At 42.5% G+C, this 19,049-nt stretch overlaps 1 protein-coding gene across 1 annotated transcript; it reads left to right on the forward strand.

Annotated features, from left to right (window-relative positions):
* The first annotated feature begins 270 nt into the window (after positions 1–270).
* Positions 271–741, forward strand: LOC148783230 (uncharacterized). The gene has a single exon (XM_088859844.1). The coding sequence runs from the start codon at positions 271–273 to the stop codon at positions 739–741; it is 471 nt and encodes a 156-aa protein (XP_088715970.1).
* Positions 742–19,049: the final 18,308 nt, after the last annotated feature.

Genomic DNA, 19,049 nt, shown 5'->3' on the forward strand with positions numbered 1-19,049 from the left:
GTAAGACTGCACGGGGTGCCTATTAGTATTGTTTTTGACAAAGGCTCAAGATTTACTTTAAGGTTTTGGAACAGCTTGTAGTCGGCTGTGGGAACCAAACTTACTTTCAGTACTGCTTTCCATCCCCAAATTGAAGGACAATCCAAAAGGACCATACAGACCCTAGAAGATATGTTGAGAACATGTGTTTCAGATTTCAAGGGAAACTGCGATGTTCACTTGCCCCTGATAGAGTTTGCTTGTAACAACAGTTTCTAGGCCAGTATGCAGATGGCGCCTTTTGAGGCATTATATGGGAGGAAGTGTAGATCGCCCATATGTTGGGATGAGGTCGGTGGGAGAAGACTGTTGGGATCAGAGATTGCTCAAATGACCTCAGAAAAGATTGCTTTGATTTGGGAAACACTGAGAACGGCTCAAAGTTGGCAAAAGAGTTATGCTGACCATCGGAGAAGGGCACTTGAATTTGTGGTGGATGATCAGGTTTTTCTGAAAGTATCACCAACTAAGGGCTTAGTGAGAATAGGCAAGAAGGGAAAACTAACTCCATGGTTTATTGGAACCTTAGAGATTTTAGAAAGGATTGGAGTCATGGCATATCGATTGACCATACCGCTCGAGTTGGCTAATGTTCATAACATGTTTCATGTGTCTGTACTAAGAAAGTATCAGCCCAATTCATCCCACGTCCTAAAGTATGAGCCGATCCTGATTAGGGAGGATTTAACTTATATAGAATAGCCTGTTGAGATACTGGATAGAAGAGTCCAGATATTGTGTCACAAAGAGATTCCTCTAGTCCAGGTTTTATGGCAGTATCACTCGAGGGAAGAATCCACGTGGAAGCGAGAAGATGAAACGTGGACCTCGTACCCCTCTTTCGACTAACGATTTTGAGGACAAAATATTTTTTAAGGGGAGGATGGTGTGATGTCCCAAACTTTTCCCGGCCAGTTAAAAGGCCTAGCAAGATGGGGAGGCTGAGGTTGTGGTCAGCACAGGTTGGAAGAGACCAGCTCCAGGTGAGTTGGAGAAGAGGTCAAAGCCGGTTGGAAGAGATTAGCACCGGGTGAGTTGGAGAAGAGGCCAGCAACGGTTGGAAGAGCCAGCATCGGGTGGATTTTTGTGAAAAAGCAAGCGCCGGTTGGAAGAGCCCGCGCCGGGTGACAAGCTAGTGTCTGGTGAAGAGGCCAGCACCTAGTGGATTTGTGTGCAGTGCCAGCTAGGTTTCTGACATGAATGAGTTGTGTATGCCACTTGTTTTATGCATACTGGTTGAGTGCCACATGTCCAGATTTTACCGTCTTTTGGTGACACTTGGCCAGCCACCTCAACCAAAGAGTACTTAAGCCCCCTTTCTCACCTGTGCCACTCATTCTTACTTCATTTCTCTCTCTCTCTAAGACACAAGGTGGGAAGAAGTGACTGTTGCTGGGCAGCCATAGTTGGATGGGTAAGAGCTGTGAGGAGATGAGTGGAGAAGACACCACTGTTGTTTAGGTAAGTGGATCCATCACCATGCATGATAGTCATAAGGATACATGGAATTTATGCATATAAAATGAGAATGAATGTGTATGTGATGTAAGAAAATCCTTACGCCTTTTTATTTAGAAATTGGAGCTCTTGTTTTATGATAATGGTGAATGTCAAGAATGAATGCATGATTCTTAAATTATGTAAGAAATGCATGCTATGCATGACTATGTGTGTTCACATTGTGATAGAATGGTTGTTATCATGTGCGTCACCATGAAATGAAGATCATGGAATGTATGCTTGAGACATGTTGTATGCCACTGTGAAATTCCAGAAGTTTGCATGCCTTTGTAAGAGGCTTTTGAATAGACAAATGGGGTCTGATTGACCTCAAACCACCCCCATTAAAGAGATATACAATTCTAGTAAAATATTTGTTTTTACCCATTTCTGAAATTATTTACAAAAAAGAAGTTATGTTTCAAAATGGGAAGGTATATCATTATTGAGCGTTTTCTTGGATGTTTTTATTTATACCACTCTGGTCACTGGTTTTAGCTAGGAAAACGAAGTTCTTTTTCGGCCAAAATATAGCCATTTGAAATATATTAAAATGGGTTAAAATTTTCATGTGGAAACTATTTCGAAAAGCTTCCTAGATTGAAAGTTATACCTTGCTTTATGAAGGTATGTCACTTTGGGCTGTATTGATGAAAATCATAACTATTACCTTGTTTGCCACGAATTTTTGAACTACTAAATGGAATCCAAATGCTTTCAAATTTGGTTTTTTAGAAAGATATAGATCTTGACTTAAAATTTTATTTTGTACCAATCACAGGTTACCTTACAATTTGAATTTTATAATGATTTGAAACAAGGTATATTGTTGTCCACTGTACACAGCAAGGGGCAGTTAGTTAACCCTCATTTCCTTGAACCTTTAAGAGGCCAAACAAAACCCTGTTGTATTTAAACCACTCCCAAGTGAGGGATAGGTGTGTTTGGTATGAAATTGATGTTGGAACCATCTTCAAACTCTAAATGGTCCAAAATTTAGGACCCTAAATGCGAGCACATATACGCATGCATGATAATGATGCTTATGCTATATGTGAATGGATACCTACTATGTGAATGATGGTATCATGATGTTTATGTTATGTGAATTGGTACTACCGTGTGAATGATGGTATCGGTAGCTGCGATGCTATTATGTTTTGTGAAAGGGCACCTACTGTGTGAATGATGGTGCTGGCAACTGCGATTTTTCCCTGACTCCCCATGATAGGACGGGACTCAGGATGTGAGTAGTTGGGAGGGTCGTGCCCCCCAGATCTATGTTGGCACTATGCATTAAGTCACCTAATGGTAGGGTAATACCCTCTTGCCGAAAGTGCGCAAGGAGAGGGTGGTGTCTTGTAAGGCCTCTGCCAATCGAAAGCCCCAAAGCGCACTGGGGATGTATGCGTGTGTGAGGGCCTTACAAAGTGGGTCTTCCACTTGTCATGGTCCACCCTCCTGGGTGAGGGTAAAAGTCCCAAGTTCAAGATAGGCTTAGCCTGACTGATGTGGCTTCTACTTCAGGAGTAGATAGATCTGTTTGCCTGACTTATTTAAGCTTTCTGCATAGGCGTTTAGCTAAAGTTGTGATATGCTATCTTTATTACTTTACTTTAAGAAAGGTGATTGTGACTTATGCATTACATAAATTGAACTACCTTTCTCACATTTCTGTTAGAATGTATGTCAAGGGACCTTATTTGATACATGTGTACATGTACGTATACGTGTGTTACACATTATTATCACTATCATGCTAGTTGGAATGTAATGGTGTAAATCTGCTTACTGGGTTGTTAGCTCATTCCATCTTATTTTCATAACTGTAAAGTGAAGAGTATTGACACATGTGCTTAAGGTGGGTGACCATTGGGGATTTGAAGCTCGAAGTCGAGAGGTTAAAAAGCAGTCCTTTGAAGACTTTCATTGTTTGTTTTGGATGTCTCAGTAATGTGTGGTGTACCTCATTTTGTATATTTTTGGGCAAGTAATGCATTGAAGGAATTGTAAAGACTTTTAAATATCAGATGAATGAGATCGAATTGTTATTTGCTTTGACAAATGGTTTTATTCTGGTTTTCTTTCATGGTGTGCTCTTGAGTCCGCTTTTTCATGCGTTGAGCCAATCCCAACTGAGTGACGTTCGCGACCTCCGGTGCGATCTCGCGCTCTGTTGCCTGCTGGCAGGGGTCAGGGGGCGGGGTCGTGACATCTCTCCTTTTTAAACCTGAGATGGTTGTGGACTTCCCTCCAGAACCGATCCTAAGAACTGGACTGCCTAGCCTTCTTCAAGCACGCAAGGGCCATGTCTATGAGCTGGAGTAGGCAGTGGAGTCCAAGGACGGAAGGCAGCCTAGGTTTCTACCTTGGAGGCTAGAGCCTGGAGGCTGTTATCTAACATCAGGTCGTTGTCCTGAGTTCCTTTGTGGGGCCCATATGCACGGCTGACCTGAGGCTGGCTCAAGATGGTACTCTTAGGGAAGACCTTTAAGTACTAGGGCTCGAGGTGTTTGCCTGGTGTTTGGAAAGTGATAGGCGAAGGAGCTGGTCCACGACTCCGTCTGAGTTGAGGTTGGAAAAGAACCTGCCAAAACGGTGCATGTGCACCTTTAGAGTTAGCCGTTCGAGTGACTTGGAGGTTGACCCGGGCACACTCAATGGGTTCGACCTAAGGAGGATGAGATCCACGAGCTTGTGTCTGTGAGGGGTGAAGTAGAAGCTCATCTCTCACAAGGTGAAGCTGTGTGTGTTGGGAGGGAAGACGGAGTGGTTGACCCTCATGTGCTCAAGGTGGCAAAGAGCTAACGCGGCCCTGAGCTGTGGAAAGAAAATGCATGGCGCATGTAGGGTTTGGCCCGAGAAGGCCTAGCCTTGGATGTGAGCTCAAGGCAATGTGAGGGTTGCTCCGAGGTGCAGCTGGAGTTGATGGACCACGAGCCATTGGATGTGTGCGAGGGGTTATGATCTCTGGACCTCCTACCCTATGTGTCGGCCCTCCAAGTGTGGAGGTTCGGGGTGGTGAAGGAGCATAAGGGGTTGCCTTTTGGCTATCCTCAGGAGTGACGGTAACTCGCTTGCCTTTCGCAGGACTGATGGGGGCAGCCTTTCGGCGTTCCTTAGCAATATGACCAGCAAGAGACTTGCCGGTAGTAGGGTGTGTGCTATGTATGGTGGCAGATGTGCCATCGATGCAAGAGGCCTTGGTGAAGGGTCCACCAGGGCTAGGCAGCGGGGAGGCGGGACTTTTAAGTCCCCTCACGCACCGATCCAGGTGAGAACTTGGGAGCTGGACCGTGAGTCCTGACTTAGGAGGAGAGTAGGAAATGAAGCTTGAGAAGTTCACTTCCCTGAGACGGTCACAAGTGCGGGGATAAGGAAGTCCCCGACTCAGATGAATGGACTCAGGTGCCATAGAAATTAATGCAGAAAGTAAAAGAGGATACTAATCAAACAAGAGCGAGCCGACTAAGGGGTAGTAAGTCCCCAATGGAGTCGCTAAGCTGGTCAGGTGCATCGATCTCTCTCTCCAGATTTGGATGATCTGGCGGCATGTATCTCGAGTTTCTGATGAACCTGGGATTTGAGATCGCTCTCTAAGAACCTTGCTCGAGACCAAGGGCAGGTATACCAACCAATGAGAGAGGAATTAAAGGTGGGTTCGGGACTTACTCAGGCTGGCTCGTGTGGGCACCCTCTTAAATCATGAAGAAAGACCCCAGCTGCTTTAGCTGGTTCGGAATCATCTCCCTTGACCAACAATCCTCTTGCTTTCTGCGCAAGACTTCTATACTTCTATAGTTAATTTGTAAGACAAGTGGGTTAGAAAGACCCTCCCTTGTCTTAGGGAAATATACGTTCATACGAGAGGGTGATGAAGCATAAGGTTCAGATAAAGATTGGAAAGGGAAGAAAAACTCGACAAAGAGGAGAGACGGGCATGGCAACCAGGAAGTCATTGACTTGGAGTGGTAGCAAGACGGGCATGGTTTTCAAGACCAGCATGGTGAAAATACTACTCGAAATCGAGACTGATATAGCGGTGCCAGTCTAAGTCTACCCTCAGTCAAGTGAGAAGAGAAAAGAAAATGAAAAGAAAACATGAGACAGCAGAGAGATAGGGTCCTGATGGCGTTAGTCGTTGCCACTCACAACCGTGGAATAGCAGTCTCATGGCCCTTAGGCGGTGCTCGACACTGTTGCTCATAGTTGGAAAGTGAGAAATGAACTATAGACAGCGCTAGGCATCACTGTTTGCAACAAAAGGAGACAACACGTGGGCAGGGATAGTCTTTGATGAAGCACGCAATGATAGTCCTTCGTAAAGCACGCGAGGATAATCCTCACGAGGCACACGACGATAGGCATGGGATGCCAGAAGGATGACGATAAGCACCGAATGCATGAAGGAAGCTCACGGACGGAGGTAGATGTTGCCGAAGTCTCTAGAGGGAGGTGAAGGGTATCGTCGTCTACTGTAGACGCGCAGTAGGGAAGGACCACTGTGGGCGACAGCAAGTTTTGCAGTTTGAGTTCTTCACTAAGAAGTCGAAGCTACGTCTGTGGATGGCGATAGGCAGCACCGTCTACAGACCTCACTGAGAGAGGGAGGTAGAAGAACATAAGGAGAAGGAGACTCGCGCATGGCACAACCATCGCCATGCACGATCTGTGTGACCTAAGGGGAGGCATGCACAGCACTGCCACTGTGGTGCATGACCCCTGCGAGGAACTCAGACAGAGAGGGAGGGGGGAAGAGAGGAAAGAAGAGAGAGAGAGAGAAGACGAAAAAAAAGAAAAAAATAGAGAGAAGATTTACCTCGAACCTAGAGGTACCGGTCAAAAGTTTCTCTCACCTCACTCTCTCTCAAATGTGACCCAACAATGAGAAGAAAGAGAAACTTGTATTAAGAAAAAACTCTCTCTTTTGTGAAAGGTTGAGTCCTCTGGTGCGTGCAATGCTGGTACGTATATATAGAATTGGCCCAAACATGGGTGGATGATCAAAATTAACCCTAATTGCTGAAAATTTAGATTAAATTGAACTAAAAGAAAATAGAAAATAGGGTACAAAATAACGGATTTGACCATTTCTAACAATTCATGGAATATGAGAACAGTCCCTGTATTGCTCTAGAACTTACGTGATCTTGTATGCCTGATCCGAGGTCGTTTTGATGCCCGATTGATTGTAAGATATTTGTTTTCTTGTAGGGCTCGACATGGCGATCGATTTGATACCAACTTCGAGTCATGGATCGTGTTTTTAGTACATGATCATGTAACTTGAAATTTGAATGGATCTTGAAACTTCAGATCGATAGTGTACTCGTTCCTTGATGTATTTCAGTGATTTCTTCGTTGAATTGCACTGAGCATGTTGTTATGATCGTGGGGCAACAAATGTAGCTCGATTCTGTGCCCGAACAAAAATTTTTCCACTTTAGAATTTTTGCCGGAATCTGGAATTCCTGTGACGGAATTTACAGTCGCTACATCGGCTTTGTGTGCAGAATCCAACCGTTCATCACCTACGGGGTTCAAGTCAGTGATAGCCTGAGACCTTACGCACACGATGGAATTGGTCTCACGACGATCGGGCTCGCGAGCGGTGTGATCTGGCTGCTCGAGCAAGGCACGATGCTACAGAATTTCCTGCACTTTCTTCACGAATCAGCAACTTCTCTCTAGCTTTAATTTGCACTCGAGTGTCATCACGAGGCATGCCACATATCGAATTACTCGTCTTAACTAGACGAACATGCTCACCAAATTTGAGCACGATATGACTTGGGACGAGTAAGATATGAGCGTCAAAATTCACTGGTCGTGACTATCCCTTCCCTTTCCATGGTGCGGAGTTGCAGGGTAGTCGCACGAGAATAGTGTGCTGCCCCTCCTGTTTCACTCTTTTGCCTATAACTTATTTCTGGAGTGTCCGTTCGAGCTAAAATTTGACCCCTGGGGGTTTTCAACCATTCTAGATCCAATGGTTGTGGTCCCACAATGATTTGAGATATCAAAAATATATCTCTAGTTATATGGGCTTTTTTAGGGTGCTAGAGGTCGATTCTGCTGGAATTGTTTCTCAGTCTGCATAGCCTTAAACATGTCAGACTACAACGAAACTTGACAAGAGACTTTTGAGAGACCTTATGAAGAACTTGGCCAATTTCAAAGCTATTCTGAGACTGTCAGAATTTCCACTGTTTGCTAGGCTTTATTGAGCGTGGGCCCCATGTTGATGAAAAATACCTTCCAACAATGACCCCTCATACAAATTAGAGCATGTGCATTTCGTGCAGCCCTGACAACACCAACTTCTTCTCTTCCAAATTTTCATACAAGCATGGGCACACATACATGTGTGGCTCCGTCAAGTTCATTCTTGTCCCCCTCTCATTGGTTAAAAAGTCCAGATCTGCACTTAAAATCTGAATCCATGTTTCCTGAGTTCATTCAAACACAATAACACTTGCCGGACAAGTGAGCTATGCTCCTTCTTCCTCCTACACACACTAACCCCTCTGTGGATAACCTCAAGTTATATGAAGCCCAGAACCCTGAGCTCAATAGCCCCCTTTTCCAAACCCTCTCACCCCAAACCATGAACCTGTTAATCCAATATAACCCTGGACTCTAATGATGTTTTTTGTCCTTAATGATTCCAATCCCAAATGGAATTATATCCCTGATACACTTAATCCCCATTGGGAATCCATCAGGTATAAACAAACACCATTAGAAATACACAAGTCTATAACTGGGGGGATGAACTTAGTAAAACCATGGGAATCCCAAATAACTCCATTCATTAACTCTGACCTCATCACAAACCATCCTAATAACCCTTGTTCACTTGGGTTTCAACTTAAAAAAAAAACTCCATTATCCCCATGGAGTTGTACCAAAAATACCCAGCTCACTCGAGCTTTCATGAAACCCCACGGGTAACATCATACTTAGGACACCATATGCACCCTTGATGACATACCATCCTCAGTGGTCCATCGAGTCCCAAAGGGACTATCATCTTCAGTGACTCATCACCCTAGATGACTCACCATCCCCAGTGGACTACTGCCACCAAAGGATCATATACACTAACAATCCATCTTCCTCAATGGAACGTTATGACTGATAGACCAACAACCCCAGTGAGTCACCACTTTCAATGGTCTATCCACCTCAACGAATCAAAATCCCAAGTAAACTGTTATCCCCAATGAGGTAACTATTTCTTTACCTCTCGGACACATTTGTTTTTATCCCCTGTGAAGTTTTATATGTCAACTAGCCACTAAACCATCTAAAAACCCATACCTAGTACATGTGAACCATACACCACCTTGGAAAGGACCCAAAAATACCTAGGGTGGTTCACTTCCAAAACAAAAACCTCACCCATGGTATCTATTACCCCAGTGAGCCTTATCCAAACATAACCCCTCTGTCATATGCCTTATCAAAGAAGAGAGTTTCTCTAAAAAGAAAAAGAAGCTGAGCATGATGAGCATCCAATGAGGATTGTCATGAGAAAAAGTAGGAGTTTTAGGTAGACATAGCCACGACGCTATGGGTAAAATTGTCAAAATAAAAATTGGCCATGGTGAAAACCAGCAAGGGCACCATGAGTAAAAATGACAAGCGGGCATGGCCATGAAGCCATGAGTAAGAGTGTTCTGAAAATAAGAAAAATGGGCATGGTGAAAACCCTAAAGGATGCCATGAGTAAAAACTGAAATCAAAGGTGTATGTGACCTTGAAGTCACGGGTAAAAGACCCTCAATAAAAATAAGAAACCAGTGAAAACCATTTTTATGGTGCTACTTCTATCCAGTTCATGTGAAAACCCAAAAGGGAGCTTGGACTAATAAATAGGTTGATGTTGCTATTGTCCAAAGACGACTTCAGGGCGCTGACAGAAACCCAGATCAGCCCTTACCTACCAACTAAGATTGAGAGCAAAGCCCACCAAGGGCACCCACTAACTGGTCTCATAGTCAAGAAGGTATGAAGGTGTTGGCAGAAACCTAGATCAGCCCTTCCTCACCAACAAGATTGGGAGCAAATCCCACTAAGGGCATCCACGAGTTGGTCTCATAGTCAAGAAGATTTGAAGGTACTGGCAGAAACCCAGTTCAGCCCTTCCTCACCAACTATATTGGGAGTGAAGTCCACCAAGGACACCCAATAGTTGGTCTCATAGTCAAGAAGATTTGAAGGCACTGGCAAAAACCCAGATCATCCCTTCCTCACCAACTAGATTGGGAGCAAAGTCCACCAACGACACCCACTAGCTGGTCTCATAGTCAAGAAGATTAGAAGGCGCTGGCAAAAACTCAAATCAACCTTTCCCCACCAACTAAATTGGGAGCAAGGCCCATCAACGGCAGCCACTAGCTGGTCCATATGTTGAGACAGAATTGTAAACCCTTGCACAAGGCACCCGATCAACACACTCTCCCAAAAAACAGATTCCAGTGGTAATGGGAAGGAAGCCCTTAAGAAATTCCCCCAATCACTAGAGTCCACTTCAGTCGCACCTCCGGGAAAAGGATTGGCATGGTCTACTCCTCAGGGATTGTGGTAATTTCGGTGATCGAGAAGAAAAATACTGTTGAGAGTCAATGAAAGTGTCTTTGTAATGATTCGAAAAATGAACTTCGACGAAAACTTTTTGTTTTGAATGCTATACTTCTCGCTTCTCTCAAAGACCAGCATTCGGCATTATACATAATTTTTGATGTGCTTTAATCCCCAAGTTGCATAAGGAGAGACCCAGTTAAACCTTGTCCTACTGGTACCCAAGACACTGCCAAAACATGAGTACACTACAAAATATGCCTAAAACTTGGTAACCTCTGAAAAAGTACTAGAACGGCTTCAAACGACATGAAAAAAGTATTTTGAGAAGCCCTAAGGACGCGTATAACTATAGCCCCATTTTGGGGTTTGAAAACAATACCAGACCATTTCCACTAGATCTAAAACATCAAAAACCCCTAGGGATCAAATTCGGGCTCAATCAGGTCTTCCAAGACCATTCTAGGCCCAAATTACCATAAAGGGATGGGTTTTACACCATTCGGCCCAGCCTCGATGAACCAGTTTCTATTTTTGGAAACTGCGTTTTCACCTTTTGAGATGATTTTCAAATGCTCATAACTCACTCGTTTTGAGAGAAAACATGCTCAAATTCAGACACGAGCTAGGTCTCAATGGCTCAGTCGTTTTGACATATGGCACGCATCAAGACATGGCCCAAGATGAGAGAATTTCTAGAGAGATGATGAGCACAAAAATATGAAATCAGGATTTTGAAAGAAGTCATCCCATAGTTCGTGAACATATAACTTGAGATCCGTATATCGGATCATTTCAAATATAGGTCTGTTGGAACCATATCATTAAGGCATATTATTTGGTATAATTTTTTGGCTCAATTAAAGACCGGATAGCGTGAATTTTTTAGTTTGAAAATAGAAATATTTTTTGTCATTGGAATCACACATTCTGGCTACTTCCCAAATTGGGAATGTGATCAAACAAAAACCAAATTGGATGAAATTTGGTGCAAAATGATCATGACGATGTCCACTTCAATTTATGATAAAAAAATGAGGACTCCGAACATCATGGATCACACCAGAATGATGGTCGAAGTTTATGGACTTGGCTGGATTTTTGCCCCTTTATGAAAAATCTATTTCAAGATGATCAAAGGGCATCAAAATGTTTGTGATACATCAAGCATTGATTCTATGATTTTTAATTGCCCGAATCACCACCGCAAGTATCCAAAAAAGCTCCTGAAGTCTAGCAACGGCAAGAGGCCCCTCAGGGAGGCATGGTTTTGTCATTTACTCAAAAGATCTAAGGGGTATTTTCGACATTTTGTCCAAAACGGGATTTTATTTTAATTCATTTAATATATAATTTTTAACAATTTGGCTTTGTTTTGAGCATTCCACCCATGTTTGGTGGGCGTTATATATTTACAAGCTTAGGTCATTTGTAAAAAAGCTTGATCATTTTGAATAAAATTGAGGCATTAAGCTTGTGTTTTGCTTCTAACTCGTAGATCAAGTGGTGAGGAGAGAAAAAACTTTTAAAGAGAGAAACTACACCTAGCCCATAAGCCCTAGCCTATACCATAGTCCCTGCACCCAAGCTTAGACCCTAGACCACCCTAGCCCATACATCCTAGCCTACACCATGGTGCATTCTCACAAACCTTGAACCATGTTTGGCAACTCTCACTCTTGTGTGCAAGCATAGAGGCTAAGGTGGTGCACCTAAGCTAAGTCATACCCCAAGCCCACTCTCTCTCCTCTCTTTCTTATCTTTCCTCCTTTCTCTCTCTACCTCGTCTTTCTTACGCATCAACCCAAAGCCACACTTACCTACTGCCCCGTCTCTTCCCCTTTCTTCTCCCTTTCCTCTTATGCTAGCAAACAAGAGCCGCGATAGAAAGCCTCGTCTCTATCTCTCGCTCCTCACCTGTCCTTCGCTGCACATAGAACCGCAGCAAAGATTGTGGCTACGTCTCTCTCTTTATGCCTCTCCTTTGCCCTTACTGCGCACTGAGTCGCAACGACATGCGGCCTCGTCCCTTCTGTTTCACTTAGGGCCACGTTCAAGGCTGCAGCAACTCATGGCCCCGGCATCCATGGCCTTTTTTTAAACTTATGTCTTCGTGTGTCCTACTTCTCTATGTACAAAGCCACTATAACATGTGGCCCCAACCTCTTGCTGCTCAATTCCTCCTTCTCTCTCTTCTTCATTTGTGAGGCACAGCCGCCGCGACCTACGGCTCTATCATCCTGCAACCCCATCCCTTCCTTCCTAGTCTTCATCCCACTACACCAGGACTGCAACGACGTGCGGCTCCGACATCTCGCCGCTCCGTCTTTCATCCATTTCCAACCTCTTGCCCCTCTTGAGCTTACACCCATGTTTACTCCTTTGTGTGAATAAGGTTAACCCCATTTGTGTTTTGATAGCCTCTCCTGTCAATAGAGCATTTGACTTAGTGTTGTGTAGAACCATCTTAAGAGTTTTAACTCTCATATTGCTGCTCTAACTTCCATTCCATACAGTCGAGTTGAGTTGCAAGAGACCTTTGTGCTCTTGCCCTCGCTCACTCGGGTGGGGTCATCCTGAGTTAGCATTCGTAGAGTTCCAACTCTTTCGACTGCTTTAATCACTAAGTCTTGTAACACTCGAGCGGTAAAGAGCTTCCATCACTTTTCTTTCTTTGTCCTATATTTGCCAGCCAGCCCAATCAAGTAATCTATTTGAGAGGAGTGTCTCATCTGAATTTCCATTGCAATTTCTGAGACAAAGAACAAGATGACGTGTTGAAGTTTGATGAGAGTTCGTGTCCAAACTAAGCTGGCATGTAGCCGGAGGGCTGCGTAATTGTTCTAAGAGGGCACTGCCCGGACTGAACCCCTAAACGACAAGGTAGGCCCCTAAACGCACCTTTGTTGATAAAATCACTATCGTTGTTGGTTCCTATTCGCAGTAAGAAGAGTACATGTGCATGCTTAAAATGCCAGAGCACGTGGACCCTTCGTGATTGTTTGAGTGAGGGTTTTCTTCCACCTCCACAAGAGAAAGGAAAACCAAGCCCCAACCAATGATGCCAAAAGGAAATATGATTTTCATTACTAACAATCCACCTCATATTTCTATCCAACAGATGTTTACATAGATAAATCAACTTTCAAAAGTTTGATCTATTCACAGCATGTCCTGTTCCACCACCAATCCACATTTTTGTCTATCAATACCATATTTCGCAAGAAGAACTTGATGATGATGATCTTTCAATTGAAAGCTACACCACTACCATTTACACAAAGCTTGATTAACCAGCGAAATCTTTCTAATGCCAAGGCTCCCTTCACTCTCAGGGGTACAAAAGCTGACCCATTGAAGACGATGAAACTTACGCACCTCTCCATAAGATCCCCATAGAAAATTACAATAATGATCACCACATCGTAACCCCCTAAAGGCGTAGAATGTCCCTTGGGACTGCCACTAAAAAAAATCAAGAAATGGTATGAGGAGAGGCATCCAAAGATCCAACTTCTTCATTTAGAACCAAAATCCATTCTATTCGTCGCCTCCATGAGGATATTCCATTCAACCCTATCACAGGCTTTCTCCATTTATAATCACTCCTGGTAATTGACTAAGCACTCTATAATGAATGCACTTGTAGGAAACCAAAACACTATACGTAATCAATTGATCTTGAATGAATGATTACTGAGGCTCAGATATAATTGTTTCCAATGCCACCTTTAACCTTTCCACTAAAATGTTTACCACAATTTTGTAAAGGCTAGTAAGAAGGCTAATGGGTCTAATATTAGACAAAAAATCAATAACTGATTTTTTTTATTAGTGCAATATATGTAGAGTTAACAGCCTTAAAGAACTCCCCACTTCTCAAAAACCTTTCACCATTAACAGTATCTCTACATGAATAAGTGGCTTGGAAAAATAGCAATGGGAAGCCATTCGGCCTGGAGCTTATCACCCAGGAGCAAAGAAGCCTTCTTGAGCTTCTCCAGGGTGACATCAACCTCTAGTTGATCAATTTAAAGTGTTTGGCAGCACCTTGAAAGGGACTCGTTCCATTCTAAGGGTGTATCTAACTTTAGAAGTGAAAGCTTTCTTGAAATGGTTTACAATGCCCTCTTCCCAACAGTCTAGATCATCTTCAGTTACACCTGGCATAACCAAACCCGAAATATTACTTTATCTTCTCCTGGCACTAATAATGGCATGGAAGAATTTGGCACTGAGGTCACCCTCTTTTAATCACTTAGTTATGGATCTTCGTTTCCAATAAACTTCCTCCAATCGCAAAAACTGATGAAGCACTTTTAACTTTGCACTTCTTTCCAATACTAAATCTTTTGTTAGAAAACCTGTCATTTGGACTTTTTTATCCAATGTCTCTAACTCCAAGTGAACTTCGCACTTCTTTCCAACGCCAAATCTTTTTTTAGAAGATCTGTCATTTGGACTTTTTGATTTAATGTCTCTAACTCCAATAGAACTTCCTCTATTTTGGACTTCACTTTATATTTACTCTCCTTCTTACACCCAATCAAGTTCTTTTTAATGTTGAGGAGCTTCTTATGCAACTAGAAATCCAAAGAATCCCAAATGATTGTATTTTCCAAAGCACTTTTAATAATCTTGACCATTGCTTGTTTCTCTAACCACTCAATCTCCATACGAAAAGGAAGTTCAACATAATGGAAGTGTGATCTAAAGAAAGTCTTGGAAGTGCCTTAATGGAGCTCAGGGAGAAAGTTTCTAACCAATCACCAGATACCAAGATCCTATCAAGCTTCGATATTGAAAGATGAGAAATGCTATTATTGGATCAAGAATATTTTGCACCCGAAATTAGCAAATCCAACAAAGAGTGATATTCAAACATCTATTGAACATCCTCATAGCATAATTAATAGAGCCTCCAGTAGATGACTTATCAGGTCATCGAATTAAGTTAAAATTGCCCGAATACATAATGGAAAATTAAAATTAAGCAAACTATCAGCCATTTCAGATGCAAAAGGTTCTTCAAGTGCAAGAATGTTTGGGCCATAAGCATTCATAAGCCCCCAAAAAAAATTAGGCAAAGATCCCTAAAAAAAATACCAAAAATTTATCCCTTTTAATGACATCAAAAGAATGTAGGATAGAATGATCCCACAAAACTCAAAGCCCACTCTGCGCACCTATAGAATCCATCCCCTCAAAGCAAATAGCCCCAAAGCCCCAAACTTCCCTTACCCCAGACAGATTGGGGTTATGTAGTTTGGTCTCCTGTAAAATCAAAATGCCATGTCTAAACTTTCTAACCAAACCGAACACATCCCTTTTGCATCTAGTGTCTCTCATATCCCTTACATTCCAAGTTATGATAAGCATTAAAAAGCAAGGGAAGAGGATGAACCTGGACCCTCCATCGATGGCTTGAAATACATTTCTTTGAGCATCATAACTTCCTCTAGAGATGAGGAGGTAGAAGAAGACGACGAAGAATCATTGCTTAATTCCACCATAATTCTGTCCGCAAACACTACACCTTACGACAACATACCTCCACTCAGTACATCAAACATGACGAGGACCTCGAAGGCTTTGCCTTAACTTTCTTCATCTTAACTTGCTTGTCCATTTAACATTTTCCAGCATCCTTTGTAGGTGTTTCACCTTTCGTCGCCTTCTTATCCTTACGAGGCAGCTCAAAATCAACAACACCTTTCGACACCTTCTTCTCCTTTACTTTCTCTTTGATCTCTTGGTAAACAATGCCAATGGGTACATTAAAGTCCAACCCCATATTATTCATCATATTGGCCACCAAGCCCTCTTCAATATCTACTTCTCCATCATTTTCTTGTGATTACATAAGAAAATTGGAACTTGTGACCTCTTGAGTAGACTGTACTTCATGGTGGATAACAGTCAATGGTGGACCGAATTTTGCCTCCACTATTGCATACTCCGGGTCAAAGAAGACCTCTTCCTCTTGTGGTTTGGGTAACTCTAGAGTCTCACCGTCAACCCCATCCAGCATAATATCAGTGTTGTCCTCACCAAGAGGTTCATTTGCAATCCAAGTATCAGGGCCATCGTCATCGGAGTCCACTTTTACAATAGCCAACAGATCAATCTGAGAGGATCAAACTGAGGTCTATCACAAAGAACGAGAATCTTCTTAGCGGCCAATCATGCTTTTTGAGTTTGATTAGCATAACACACATAAACCTCAAGGAATGATTTGAATGAAGACAATTGAAACACACCAAGTTAACAGCTAGGAAGAAAATGGCGTACCAAAAACCCAAATAACCAAGAGCCACCTATAATCCCACTGCCTTCGAAGACAAATGGGGTAAATCTTCCTTTTGAGAGCATGCAAAAAATCCTCTCTCCCAAAAGGTAGTGTTGCCCTTTCCCAAGGGTTTTTCTTCAATAACATTCGTGTCGAGACACGAGGTTGCATCAATGCCGCCAAACTCCTTATAGAAAGAGAAGTAAATATCATGAAGAGATTTTTCACTAGGTGAGGCCGCTAGATTATCAAAGAACATGAGCTTTGCTGCATCCCCTACAGCCTTCGAAGCCTTATCTTTTGTCATATGAAGATGAACTTAAGGAAAGTTTGTTGTTCCTCTAAATCCTAGGGATGGACTCACATGTTACACCAAAATAGGATGGATGAGACTCAACCAAATTTGATTGTACCATAGAATTGGGAATAAACTCCCTCAAAATACCACTGCCTTCAAAGACAAATGGGGTAAATCTTCCTTTTGATAGCATGCAGAAAATCCTCTTTCTCAAAAGGTAGTGTTGCCCTTTCCCTAGGGTTTTTCTTCAATAACATGCATTTCGAGACGAGAGGTCACATCAACGTAGCTAAACTCCTTATCGAAAGAGAAGTTAATATCATGAAGAGATTTTTCACTCGGTGAGGCCACTAGAGACGTGAGCTCTGCTACATCCCCTATAGCCTTCAAAGCTTATCTTTAGTCATATGAGGATGAACTTTAGGAGAGTTAGGTGTTCCTCTAAATCCTAGGGATGGACCCACATGTTACACTAAAATAGGATGGATGAGACTCAACCAAATTTGATTGTAACCTAGAATTGGGAATAAACTCCCTCAAAATACCTGTCGTAGTATCCGTGAAACGGACTAGTGGAATCCACCGTTTGTGGTTTTTAAATTATGGTAACCGTTAGCACAAAAATTGCGGGTGGAGCGTTTCCATCGATCATGATCGGAATTCACATTTTTGACAACTTCTAGTTAGGACAATTTGGCAATGGAGGAGCAGGTTTTCGGAAAGAAACAACGGGTCAATCCTAATCTTCCTTTGTGGTGGGGTGATCTTAGGTGGCAACACCATTCTAAAGGCCTTTCCCTTGTCGTTGTCATTAGTAATATGAATAAGGAAGACATCCTTATCAACTTGTAATCTAATATTCTTAGGAAAGTCAGATCCAGAAACTCTCCACAAGTTCATTCTAACAAAGTAACCCTCCACCCCTTTGATAGAATTACAGCCAATGTCATTATATTACCCACACACATTTGTTATCCTATGAAAAGCGGGAAGAGCCCGAAAATGAAAAGGAATCCCCCAAATAAGAAAAATTTCCTTCTGCATAAAGGAGGCATGAGCAGAGGGTTTCCAGCGATCTAAACAGAATAGCTTTCCTCGAACTCTACAAAATCTATTAGCCAAAGCTATAGACACATCATTTATGAGGTAAGAAAAAAAACCACCTTATTTCCTCCAAATATTTTTTACAACAAGAGCATAAGATAAACCCCACCCTCTTTTGGCCATCACAAAGATGAAAAGTATCGATAGAAGGGGAAGAGAATGAACCAATAACTACACAACAACTAATTTTTATCATTAACCCCTTATTTGAACATATTTTTCAGCACCTTGGTCCCTAATTCAGAATAAAGAAGTAGGTTAATAAAGCCTACAAAACAGTGGAAATTTTGATAGTCTCATAATGGCCCTAAAATTGATCAACATCTTTGTTAACTCCCCAAAAGGCCACCTGCCAAATTTCATCGCGATCAAACATTTTAAGGTAGTGAACACAAAGAAACAATTTCAGCGAAATCGACCTCTAGCGCCCTAAAATGGACCCCATAACTAGAACTATATTATTGGTACATCAAATAGCTGTAGGACTAATGCCATTGGATCCGACATAGATAAAAACCCTTATGGGCCAAGTTTCGGCTTAATCGGGCACTCCAGTACAAAGTTATGGGTAAAATACCGAAAAGGGATAAGTCGCACACTATTCTTGTGTGGCCACCTTGCACCAAAACACCATTAAAGGTGGTTGTTTTTACATCTCAGGTAGTAATTTTCGAGGACCATATCTCACTCGTTCCGAGTCGGATTGCTCTCAAATTTGGTGAACGTGATCGTCACATCAAGACGAGCGTTTCGATATGTGGTACGCCTTGTGACGATGCCTGAGCATGGAGAAAAATTAGAAAGAAGTTTTTGATCCATGAAAAAAATTGTAGAAAATTCAGCAACAGCACGCCTCACTCTGGCAGCCAAATCATGACACTCACGTACCCGATCGACATGAGAACCAATTGCATTATGTGCGTAAGGTCCGTGGCTATCTCTGGCCTGAACCTCGTGTACGATGAATAGTTGGATTTCACACACGAAGGCGTCAAAGTTGTTGTAAATTCCAGTCGTTGGATTTCAAGACTTTGGCCATAAACTCAAGAGGACAAAATCTTCATCTGGGAAAGAAATCGAGCTGTGCTTATTGCAACTTGATCGTGATGGCATGCTTAGTGAGATTCAGCAAAGAAATGAAAGAAAAAGCATTAAGGAACGAGCACACAATGATCCAAATTTTTCAAGATTCATCTAAAACTCAAGTTTCATGATCATGGCTCGAAATTAGCA

The sequence above is a fragment of the Amborella trichopoda genome, chromosome 2 (assembly GCF_054954075.1).
Source record: "Amborella trichopoda isolate Santa Cruz 75 chromosome 2, AtrichopodaSantaCruz75HAP2 v2.0, whole genome shotgun sequence".
NCBI classification, from domain to species: Eukaryota; Viridiplantae; Streptophyta; class Magnoliopsida; order Amborellales; family Amborellaceae; genus Amborella; species Amborella trichopoda.